The sequence below is a fragment of the Anolis carolinensis genome, chromosome 4, assembly GCF_035594765.1.
Source record: "Anolis carolinensis isolate JA03-04 chromosome 4, rAnoCar3.1.pri, whole genome shotgun sequence".
Taxonomy (NCBI): Eukaryota; Metazoa; Chordata; class Lepidosauria; order Squamata; family Dactyloidae; genus Anolis; species Anolis carolinensis.
This window is the reverse complement of record NC_085844.1, coordinates 32,986,115-32,999,177: the sequence shown is the minus strand read 5'-3', so window position 1 is coordinate 32,999,177 and position 13,063 is coordinate 32,986,115. Positions and strand designations below refer to the sequence as shown.

General features: G+C 38.6%; 1 protein-coding gene across 3 annotated transcripts in view; it reads left to right on the top strand.

Annotated features, from left to right (window-relative positions):
- The first annotated feature begins 1,652 nt into the window (after positions 1-1,652).
- Positions 1,653-13,063, top strand: part of LOC100557356 (Y+L amino acid transporter 2) — a 28,183-nt gene continuing 16,772 nt past the window's right edge. The window contains exons 1-3 of one of the 3 annotated variants that reach the window (XM_008108414.3): positions 2,349-4,463; positions 6,125-6,249; positions 9,952-10,473. In XM_008108414.3, coding sequence (XP_008106621.1) covers positions 9,969-10,473 — 505 coding nt within the window. In that variant the 5' untranslated portion in view covers positions 2,349-4,463; positions 6,125-6,249; positions 9,952-9,968. Of the gene's footprint in view, positions 2,325-2,348; positions 4,464-6,124; positions 6,250-9,951; positions 10,474-13,063 lie in introns of those variants that run through there. The other 2 variants (XM_008108413.3, XM_003219562.4) reach the window with 2 other exon arrangements.

The window sequence follows — 13,063 nt, the reverse complement described above, 5'->3', positions numbered from 1 at the left end:
TTATCTACTTCAAAGAGAAGAATAACTGGCCAAAATGTCCTTGGTTAATATGACTACACTGGAATATTAGTCAACAATATGGCATCAGAGACAAATGTGCCATTGTGATGGCAGGATGGTAATGAGAGACAGATTATTTGCAAAAGCACGTACACAAATGTAATAAACACAAAAGAGGACTGGCCAGAGGTGGATCTGAGACACAATCAGTGCTGGCAAAATCAGTGTATGCTACCTTTCTCCCTGAACTTTGAAAAATTGCTTTTTTGGACTACAGCTTCCAGAAATTTCAAGCATGGCTAAGGGTCAACAAGTCAGGGCTACTCCTAAGAGTTTAGGGACAAATTCTGAGTCCTGCAGATATCACAGGAAATGGTCCTAGGGTCCTTTCAAATTGCACAGAGTGCTATGAGTCCACTTTAACTGCCAGGGAAACATCCTGTAATTTGTACTTTAAGAATATTTAACTATCTCAAGAGAACTCTAGTGCTTTACCAAACGCCACACTGCAAGATTATGTCAACCAAAGTAGAATCATAATATAAGTCCGTGGTGTGAAAGTAACTTCAGTATTGTTACAGATGTGGGGCGGCACCTGATGATATCATTAAGCAGATACCTTAAGCATTAACTACCGCAGCATAGAGTGTGCCATTCAACGATAACTATAAAGTCTAAAAAATGAATAAATACAAGGGGTGGGGGAGTGGCAGAGATTGCTCCCCTGGCTCTGAAACTAAGTGGACCAGATACTGATGCTCAGGGGCAGGTACTGGAAACCCTAAGGGTGGAGCCTAACTTACAAAATGGGATACAGGGATAGTCCTAAGCATAGCTCTTCAGCTAGCAAGTGACCGCTCCTGGAACCATTTATTTTTGTTTTTCTTCTTTGAGCAAGATTGCATAACAGCTATGAATAGATATGCGGGGAAGGAGTTGGCTGTAACAGTTGCCACAGGCAGCAAATTTGGAGTGTGCTGAAAGGGCAACAAATTGTTACTTCTTTAATTTGTTGTTTGACAGCCAAAGATGAGGGAGAGGTTGCTTGTGCAATTTTTTTGCCTCCTGCCCAAGAAGCTTGGCTGGCTTTGGACTTAGCAACAGAGAGGAGTGTGGCACCATCTGCACCTCCACTTCCACCTTGGTGTTGTACAGCTCTGAACATATGATTTCTTTTCCCCTTTGTGTTCATAGGATTAGAAGAGTTCCGTGGAACCGGATTTTTAAGCACAAAATCTCCATTCCAATATAGGCAGGACCAAAGCATAGTATCCCGTGACTGTCATTCCCACATGTATTTCTGGCCTAAAATAACACTGCTATTGCTGCAATTCTGGAGGAAGCGAGTTGGATATAGCTTCAATAACAAACCCTCTCAAATTGTTATTTTGCAATTGATAAATAAAAAGAGCAAATGTGGACTAATATTTTTGATTACATTCTATTGTCTGGGAAAGTTTACTGAAATTAGCATTTGTCCCAAATACTTACAATACAAGGATAAAAATTATAAACCTGATTATAAACTTGAGCAAATTCCCTCAAAATGCTAAAATTCAAAATTATCTGAGATCTTCACACCATGCTAAAACATTTATTTTCATTTGGGTTTTTTTCCAGATGTCTCACTTATTCCACAGGTATGAATGCTAGAATTGTGAGAATTGTAGTTTGGTGAGGTCTCTAGCCTTCTCTGTCAAAGTGCTGGTGTTTCACCAAACAACAACTCCCAAGATTCCATAGCATTGAGCCCTGGCAGTGAAAGTGGTGTTAAACTGCATTAATTCTACAATGTATATAAACACCATATGTTTCAGGGCATCTGTACCCTTATCTTGACTTGCAGCAACAGGAAATACTGAAATTATACAAAGGTGTCTAAAAGTATCTACCCGTCTCTCTTATTCTTCCTGACTCTGGTTCATGACAGACCAAGCTGCTGGAATTCATGTACAAGATACAAGATAGTTGTGGTTGGAGAAAAGGTAATAACAAGCACTCCAGAGGAGGAAAAAAACCTGGCAGACGGATGGAGGAAAAAACAACAAGGCAGTCCTGACCGGCTTGGATCACATCCCCATGGCTTCACTGTGCTCAGTAAGCTCCTTCCAGCTGTGCTTTAACTTTAGGAATACAAATTCATTCCTTGACCCTGGCCTCCTTGTTTTGTCTGCCTCACAGTTCTCTTACACTCATTAACTTCTTAAGCTGCTGCCCACAACTGACGAGGCTGTTTTCAGGTTTTTGGGCTGCCTGTACTTTGCTTCACTCCAGTCCTTCGACACACTCTTAAACCGCAGAGGACACCTAATCAGTGAGCCTCGGTAAGTCTTTTTTTAAATTTATTTCATGAGACCTTTTAAAAAAGTTAGACACAACCAGATAGTTAGGCCTCCTCTCCTGGTATCTGGCTCATGCTAGGGGATGTTGGAACCACCTCTGGACCTTGGAGAAGAAGTGAAGGCAGATAGAACATCAATGAGGAGAGGAAAGAACCATCAATTTTGGACAATAAGAATTGAACTCTGACCTGTGTGTGGACTGATAACAAATTGGATTGCTACCTCTAAATGTATTAATCCCTTTTATTCTCATGTTTTCTATCTATGATTTCCGTAATGCAATGCAACCCTAGGAATGAAGTACAGTGAGTATTGCACATAATTACATGCCACCACATGAAGGTTGTTTTTTGTCCTAGCAAATTGAGGAGGATCCAGAAAATTAATGTCCCACTTAATTGTAGATATTGTGTTAATAAACCTGGCAGTTTTAAAAGGCATAGCTGTATCGGCCTGGAATATTAATACACAAAACTATCTTACAGCACCCTTGAGGCTAAATGAGAGAACAAAGTTGGTAGCATAAGCTTTCATAGACTTTGGTTTACTTCATCAGAGGCATCATCATACCGACTTCTTTCTCTCTGGCCCCATTTAGAGTGACATATTCCAGCAGTTTGAAACTCATTTCAGTGTAATGTGTAATGTAGTTTAATGCAGTTGGACTACATTATTAGAGTCTACACTTCCATATAATGCAGTTCCATTATATGATCAGTTATGGGGCTCCAGTCTAAAAGGTGCTACAAGATCCCTTTGCAAAGCTGCACTTCTTGAAATATGTCAACTAGAGAGTATAAGTGGAGAAAAGGAAGAAGAAGAGCTAGAAATATAACGAGGAAATGTCAATCAGTCTTACACAAACAGGGAAGAGGAACCTTTGGCATTCATAAATGAGTTAACTGTTTGATAAAGATGATTTGTTTGACTAGGGACCTCTTCACATGGGGCATTTTTACCTCTATAAAAACCTGTATAGTTTCTTGCACCTGAGGCTGAATCTGTACTTCCATGTAATCCAGTTTCACAATACAGATTCATTGCATTGAACTGCATTATATGGCAGTGTAGACTCACATTATCCAGTTGAATGCTGTTAATCTGCATTCTGAAACTGGATTATATGGCTTTGTAGATCCAGCCTGAGAGACATTTCTGTGTACCATGACAGACTCATTGTAGCTATACATTTATTGGTACCCTTCATATATAACTGAAGAGGCAACATTGACAAATGATATCAGAACTGATGGGATACTCCAAGAATACAGTGGGAAAGCCTTGCATTAGATTTTGTTGGTTCTGATTAGTCTCAAGGTAATCTGGAAAAGCACACGGGCTTTAGGACTGTGTAGATGGGTCCTCGGAGGAAAAAATGTGGGGCAACTTATATATGATTGCACTCTAAATCCCGTTGCTCTTAAGGAAATTTGCATACAATGCTATTGGAGTCAGGCCATTCATCTTCCTATGCAATAATACCAAGTGAACGCACTATGTCATGAAACTTGCCTCTTCATCTGGCGTGGTGAGTTGACTCTGAATGAGTGACTCATGAGTGGATGCTTTTCTGCTTGGTCTCATGCTTAGCTTTAGAGTAATTCCACTCATTCTTCTTTAAAAATGGATTGGTTTAAATCAACATCCTGTGTAAAATAACCCATTGCAACCACTTCAGGACTTTAGTATCAAAGGTCATAATGGAAAATTCTAGGAATTTAGGAAGAAATGTAAGAAACAACTGGCTAGACAGTTTCCTTTCTTTTAAAGCTAACATTATGCATTTCTAAGAAAACCTGGAAAGAAAGGGCTTGGCTGTAGCTCCAGCAATTGCTGCTCATTTGTAAATTTGAGCTGTTTAGAGAAAACCGATTTGCTATGTTGCTGCTGCTGATTTGGGAGCCCCTGTTATAAAGGACACAAATAGCTATTGCAGCAGCAGAGGGACAGAGAATGGGGTCATTCATATTCATATCACTTACCATTCCTCACGAGGCAGCTGCTTGCTTGCTTGCTTGCTTGCTTGCCTACTTACTTAGTTGGAGCATGAGGTCACTATTCCAATCCTGAACTAAACAGCGGCTTTCTTTCTAAACGAAGCAGGACGTCGGTGATACCCGGGTAAGCCCTAACAATTGCTTTCTTTACCAGCTCCAAATAAGTATAATGTTCTGAAATGATTTGCATCAGAAATGGGTTACTTGGAGGGCAAAGCTTGTATTGGTTTGTTTAAAATTAAACCACCATAAGAATGTTCTCAACCCTGTGGACAAGCGGAAACAGGCAAGATGTATTTCTATCATTTAAGGGAAGAATGTTTTCAATTTCTTTCTATTGGTGAATAAGCATATATTATCATGTACAGAGCTTGCAAAAATATTTTAATAGACAGTATATGTCCGGCCGCATTGCCCCTGCCCATGCTAAGTGTGGAATTTTGGAAAGTGTAATCCAACTTTTCCAAGATCTGATCTTATGTTAGTAACTATAGTTTTGCTACTTTGCCTTTAGGGAAGATATCTTGTGAATATATCATGCCCTGTTTTTGTGTACTTGGCTTATATCTGATTTAATACGTATTCAAATGAAAAACATTTCTCTTACAGCTTGCATTTGAATATAGTCAATAGCTGTATTCTGCATTTTAATACAAGCAAGATCAGCTGAAAATTTAGCACCTATACTAAGCTTGATTTGACAAAGCTGTTTCAATAGACATTCACCAGTGGGATTTGCAGATTTCAGGATCTTGCCCAGAGTCTCTGTTCCTCAGGAAAGGAGGGATATATCCATTTTCTTTATTTTTTAGACTTGGCTTAAAAAAAAAAGTGAACTTAGTGCAACCATGGTCAGTGCTTCATATTTCATGCTTAATGACATCACCAAGGGGCTACCCCTATTACATCACAAGGGACCTCCTTGGTCTTGAATGTATAGGCCCTACATAGTCTTGATCTAGCAACTCTCTCACCAACCAATTATTGTATCATCTATTGATGGCAATTCTTTTACAAAATAAATTATTCTGGAGTATTGCCTTCTAATTTGTATGCAGGGTCACTACTTATTTTGCCCATTTGGATCAATTCAAACCAAAGGAAAGGGGGCCATAGTAGATCATTCACCTCTGTTTAGTAAGTTGCCACTTTGAGGAGTGGTTACCTTAGTTGAACTTCTGAAAGCTGGCAGTGCCAAATGCTAACAAGCACATAATGAGTGATCTGTGGGAGCCAATAATCATTTCTGGTTGGAGTGCCCTGGATTAGCCACCTGTTCATATCAATCAAGAAGTTGATTCTGATGAATTTCTGGTTTCCTTCCATCAATGGAAGCTCTGTAAGAAACCTGTTTGGAGACTGAAATGCCATGTGATTGTGCAGGATGAGGAAGGCTTAATGGCCAGGCCAAGTAAATGAAGACAATATTTGTTGTCTGGGCAGTTTCTAGTGTTAGCCCTAGCATGGTCCAGGGATTACTGACATCACCAAAATAATCCATCTGCAATTCGGATTAATTAGCTTCAGAGCCTTCCCAGATTCACTCTGTTAGCACCACATGTGCCCATGATATTCCTGCACTGAATTCATAGTCCACACCCCAAATCTGGATCAGCAACATTTTGTTCTTATTCTCAAACACAGAAAGAATGGGTAAGCTATATTTTGAATTTTAAGACAACAGAGGTCAGGGATTTGATCTGAGGATCAAAACTGAATTTAGTTTACAATCATTCTGTAAGTCACCACCCCCAACTCCTGTTTATCCTGTTATTCTCATTTCAGCTTTGTAACAGAGTGTTGGAAATTTGAGTCATTTTGTTACTTTTGTTATTAAATAAGTCAGAAATCCTTCCTGGTCTACTGCATATCATTAAGAAAAGTATCTTCATTCCACTTCTGCTGCAAAGGTATAGTAATTTAGGATCTGTGCATGTGCATTTCTTTAAACTAAAAAAACTCAAGGGACCACAAATCTGTCCTCAACCTAAGGCTAGATATTTTTTATAGCAGGGATGAGAATCATGCAGCCTTCCAGATGTTATCAGGCTGAACTTCCAAATATTTCTCATGATTCAGCATACTAGCTATAACCACTAGGATTCACAATTTAATAACATTTGGGCATTTATTGTCTACAATATTCCAGGGCATGTCTGAAAACTAATCAACTTACTGCATTTAGACAATCAGTACTCCACTGGTAAACTGGTGTTCAGGTCTCGATAATATTCCCATTAATAATGATCTTCACTACTAGAATGGATAATTCCATATCTAACATTATATAGGGAGCTTTCTTACTAATAACTTACATTCTATTTAATGTAAGTGATTAGTATCCATGTTATTACCATCATGGAACTAAAGGTGGTAACTATGGGATATCCAGGTGATGATCTATCAAAGAGCTATCTAGCTTCATGACCTGCGATACTGTAGATTACAAATACCCAATTTATCTCAATATAAAAATAGTGCACACCTTCTCAGGAATCTGCTTCTAGTATGACAACTGCCTGTTTATCCCACTGTCAAGGTAATGTGCAGCACAACCTCAGCTGTGTTAATTTGGACATGGTTACAACCCTTTAACTTATTTGTTTTAATGGCATGGACAATTAATGAGAGCAAGGGGTGCATGTGAATCTATCATTTCACTGGTATTAATAAGTCAGCATATTAAATGGTTCTGAATATTCACAGAGGTGTACATGAAACTGTAGATCAGGAGGCTTGTTGTTGAATACCTTCAGACATAAGGTGACCCCAAGGCAAACCTATAATGAGATTTTCTGAGGCTAAGCATATGTTACTTGCCCAAGGTCAAACAGTGGGTTTCCATGACCCTTTTTCCAGAGTCGTAGTCCAATGCTCAAACTAATATGCTATGCTGGCTCTTCCTGATCAGGAGGCATATATTGGAAAATCTTTAAGAGCGTAATCCTCACAATATTTGCAAATAGGAACTTTCCTCATTTTGTTGTTAGACTTGATCTGTTGCAAGTTCAGGTGGTCATGTGGCCATCTTTTTCTTTCCAGTTTCTTCAAGGTTGAACCCTTAAGGAAAACATATCTCCTCTGTTTGTGGTAAATACCTCTGCAAGCTAAAATAAAATTGATATAATCTCTGGTTTCACCTTCTAGTCCTCCCTCTTGACTTGAAGCCCTTTGAAACTGATTGGAATTCATTGGTTGACCTTTATAATCAAGTTTACACTTCTGACATGAAAAAAAGAATGAAAGGGCATTTTGTCACTGAAAGTATGCACTTAAAACCTCCAAGATCACTTCTTCTGGGAGGAATGTAAACAATCCAAAGAAGACTAGTTCAAATGAGTAACTAAATCGTTGGCAGAACAAACTCATTCGCTCAAGTTTGTTTTTGGAGAACAGCCAAATGGGTGAAGCAATAGGGTCAAACTGATCCAATATCAGTGTCCAGTGTCCTTCATTCCATGGATGGAAATGGATTCTCTAATCATCTCTGATCAGATAAACAACTTTTCACTTTTTCCTTTCATTTTTTCATATTTCCATTCCTCTTATTTAACTTCAGGCATCACTTGTTGTTGGAGGGAGGCCCTCATTGCCCTTAGCAAACCTCCAAGAATTCCTATTTGTGTAACATCCATTCTTCTCAAATCCCATAGTACCAAGGAAATGAAAAGACGCTACAATATTCTTCCATGTGCTATAGTTTGTATTTATCATAATTCCCATTTTCATGAAATTTATTCCATACCATTTCTTATTCTCTATTATATATTGCCTGAATAAATACTTTACTTTTACTAGAAATATTTATTTTGAGTTGTTGCTTGGGTTATGAGAAAGGTAATATTCAATGACCTACTATGGTCACTTACTTCATCCCTAAAAGAAAGGGGAAATCAAACACATATTCACATACATTTGCACCCACTAACTACATATGTAGATGCTAATTTTGTAATACTGCAATCACTGTAATTTTTAGAGAACAGCAATATGCTCTCTGCAGTAAGAAAGCTTATGCCCAATGTCCTGCATGCCTTCTCTCATTCTTTAGTTCAGGCACTAAGTTTAGGCCCCGTCTACACTACCATACAATGCAATTTCAGAATCTGGATTAACTGCATTGAACTGAATTATATGAATCTACACTGCAATATTATCCAGTTCAATGCAGTTAATCTGCATTCTGAAACTGCATTATATGACATTGTAGATCCAGCCTTAAGCTTATTTACTTTTTAACTAGGATAGCCCTTAAAATATTGCATGTCTTCTCAAATAAAGGAAGTCTTCAAAAACAGAAATGTCATCTTAGAACTATTCAAATAGACTACTGCCTTCTGTAAAACAAGATACATGGCCACTTGACTGCTCCTCTTTCAAAGCACTCTCTCAAAGCACACATACTACAGACATCCACAAAGAAACTCTATCACAATTCTTTCAGACAGAATTTATGTTAAGAAAGAGTAATTTCTTTAATATTGTGGACTTACAACATGGGGTTGTGCTAGCTAGGGCGACTCAGAAGTTTTAAGGCGCTTATAGTAGGTGTGGTATTGCAGCCTCTGCCCACTGAAGGACCCACGGACTCATACATGCAAAGCTGAGGGGGTTTATATGGAAGAACTCTTGTATGTGATACCTCCATACCTGTCAAAGAGGCAGCCATTGCCCACTCAATTCTATACCTAAGACAGCTAGACAGAAAGTTCTTATTGTAAACAAAACAACAGGAATTCTGGGAAGCAATTCAATTTCATTGGTTTGAACAAAAATTGAGGAAGGTAGTGGTAGCAGCAATATGCTTTTCAGTGTTATTTTCTGGGTTTATCTTTTCTCTGGTAGCTGTTTTGAAAGACTGAAATGGAATTTTCTCCCAGCATCCTCTGCCTTTTCATAGCCCACTCAATGTTGTTATTAACTGACTCTACTTAATGTCCAAGATCAGATGCAAGTTGGTGCATTTAGGGTATTAAGAACAACAATTGCTATTGTTCACATACTTGGTCTTTTTGGCATGCAAATGGTCACTGGCTGTGAACAAAGATAAACATCATTCATTCTTATCACCTTCATGTTGAAAACACAGCAGATCAGCCATCCTGTATCTAATTTCTTTGGAGAAAGCCCCATTGAATCCAGTAGTATTTACTTTTGCTTGTTTGCTTTGTGTCAAACATATATAGGACTGTGCTATATTTGACTGTAATCCGATGCATGTTTACCAACAAATAAACCCTGCTGAATTGAGTGGAACATATTTTTGAGAAACATTGATTGCATGAATAGCTGAGCTTGGGAAAATTGTATTTTGGGAATACAGCTCCCTGACCGGGTAGGGGATTCTAGAAGATACAGCTCAAAAAACAGTTTTCCAAGTTCCTGATGAAAAAAGAGGCAGCTACAGCCGGGTAGCCTTCGGATTCCTGATAAAACTTTCATTACCATCTTGACTTCTTTCCATAGTCAGAGATAACAAAGATGAGCTTGCCTTCACATGGTTACAGTCAACAGACTCAGGTTGTTCCTTTCCAACTCTGTCCTTTGAGACTAGACGTTCTTTTAAAAAAGCATTACAGACAAAAATATTCTCACCTTCTCCTCATTTCCAGGTAATGATTAACTGAAGATGACAGGCCCTTGGACAGTGTGTTGCAAGAAAAAGAATACACCCAAAAATGGATTACAGGAATTGGACTCAGTGGCAGAGAACAAGAAGGAAAAAATGCAGATGAAACAAGAAATCACCTTGTTGAATGGCATTTCTTTAATAGTAGGGAACATGATTGGCTCAGGGATATTTGTATCACCCAAAGGAGTTCTGATGTACAGTGGCTCCTATGGACTCTCGCTCCTTCTCTGGGCCCTTGGTGGGATCTTTTCATTGTTTGGAGCACTGTGCTATGCTGAGCTGGGGACATCCATAATTAAATCAGGAGCAAGTTATGCCTATATTCTAGAAGCCTTTGGAGGCTTTATAGCCTTTATCAGACTGTGGTCCTCTTTGCTTATTATTGAACCAACAACTCAAGCAGTCATAGCCATCACTTTTGCTAACTACATTGTACAGCCAATCTTTCCATTCTGTGAACCACCCTATGGAGCTGTCCGGTTAATTGCAGCTGCCTGCATCTGTAAGTATGATCGTGATCAAGCAATGTGCACATTTAATTTCATTACACAGGTTTGAGGCTTAAATCTCTGTTTTATTCTGGGGGCAAAATGGGCAGGAAAAAATAATAACCACAGATTTCTGTCATTTCAGCAAAATCTAAAGGGGTGGCAAACGGTTTTATAATTTGGCAGTTATGGTACTACAAATGGGAAGCAGAAAGGAAGAAAGCCCTGGAAAGATAAGACACAATATAGTTAGGTAATAGATTCTTCCTTGATAGTAACATTAAAAATCTCACATTGGGAAACATTGGGAAAAGTGCTAATCTGTATTACTAACTAAAACTATCAAATAATATGTTTAAGGTCATCAAATAGCTGGAATTAGCTCTACATAACAAACTCTATTCTTAACATCACAAATTGAAACATCTTGCCCAAGATAGGTCTAGTAATACATTCTCAGCTGTTGTCAGTTGGTAGTCACTTCTTTTTAGTGCCCTGTTAGTGGTTTAGGATACATTTCAGATCCTCAGTTTGCTTCAAGGCGTCTTTTCAATAATTGGCAACTTCGTAATCCAATCAGAGCTCGTTTCAATTGGTGCAAAATAGGGAGTCGTGGTGGTGCAATGTGCAGGCTGGACTGCTGACCTGAAGGTTAGGTTGCTGACCTGAAGGTTGCCGGTTCAAATCTGCAAGATGGGGTGAGCTCCTGTCTGTCAGCTCTAGCTTGCAGGGACATGAGAGAAGCCTCCGAGAAGGATGGTAACACATATGGATGTCCCCTGGGCAACGTCTCTGTAGACAGCCAATTCTCTCACACCAGAAGCAACTTGCAATATGTTCTCAAGTCACTTCTGACATGATAAAAAAACTGGTGCAAAAATGCTTTTTTCTGTCTTTGCCAAAGCTTCCTTCAGTGGTTCCAGCAGGAATAGCGGTATTCTGTGATTTGTAGCCATACTGGTTGTATATTGTAAACCCATCTCTTACCTCATTTTGCCTTCAAGGTATCTAGTACAGTAGAGTCTCACTTATCCAAGCTAAACAGCCCAGCAGAAGCTTGGATAAGGGAATATCTTGGATAATAAGGAGGGATTAAGGAAAAGCCTATTAAACATCAAATTAGGTTATGATTTTACAAATTAAGCACCAAAACATCATGTTATACAACAAATTTAACAGAAAAAGTAGTTCAATATGCAGTAATGTAATGTTGTAATTACTGTATTTACGAATTTAGCACCAAAATATCACGATATATTGAAAACATTGACTACAAAAATGGCTTGGATAATCCAGAAGCTTGGATAAGCGAGACTCTACTGTACCTGGAAAATCTCCCCACAGTCTGATAAAATATTACATGAAATAATGTAACAGTTTTCTGTAACAAGGAGTACATTGTGGCTATTCAGTGCAATTAAATTGATGGCGTATGTTGCAAGGTTGCTCAGCAGTGGATAGCAGTCCTCTTTGCCAATAACTATAAGTCTGGCAGAATCAGCAGGATAAGAGGCTGGTAAGGTGGCAGTTCCTGATACCCCTAGAACTGGAAGATGTAAAGCTAGTAGTACATGCGCTGGTAACCTCAAGACTGGACTTTTGTAATGCACTGTACATTGGAGCATCTCTGTAGTAAGTACAGAAACTCCAATTAGTTCAGATTGGCAGCTAGATTGGTTACGAAAATATCTAGAAGTGAGCATATTACATCAATACTAAATCCACTCCATTGGGCAAAGTGCAAAGTGCTGGTTATTTCCCTTAAAGCCCTACATCAGTAGTTCTCAACCTGTGGGTCCTCAGATGTTTTGGCCTTCAACTCCCAGAAATTTTAACAGCTGGTAAACTGGCTGGGATTTTTGGGAGTTGTAGGCCAAAACATCTGGGGACCCACGGGTTGAGAACCACTGTCCTACATGGTTTGGGTCCAGATTATCTGCAGGATCTTCTTCTCCCTCACCCCATATGCTTAGCTCTTCTGGAGGAAGTTTACTTCAACCAGCTAGAACTCTATTGGCAACTATCACCCAAAGGTCTTTTTCACTGGAAGTATCTATACTGTGGAATGACCTGCCAGAAGAGATTTGACAGCTAGATGAGCTGACTGAATATCAAACAGGATTAAAGTGCTATCTCCTCTGGCAGGTTTACCTGATTGATTTTAAACTTTTAATTTTAAATTGGCATTTTATTAGCATGGATAATTTTAATGTGTTTTAATCTTATGCCTGTGTCTTTTAATATATGTGTAATGGTTTTATGTTTTTATCTATGTATTTTAATTATGTTGTATCCTGCCTTGGGTCTTGAGGAGAGGTGGGTATAAAATAAATCATCATCATTATTATTATCATCATCATTATCATCATTTGGCATTGTAAGTGCTCTTTCACTGTAAATAGCAATGTGTCTTAACTTTAAGGGTTCTTTCCTTCTCTTCAGATTGGTGAATATGTTTATTAAGTACATCTACTATTTGATCATTGTATGTAAAGACAAATATCCCTGTGACTTTCTTCCTTCTCCTGAGTAACAGAAATATTTTGCTCATATTTGAGGTGGTATTTACACATTCAAAGTATTTGAGGAAATGATTCTGTGCAG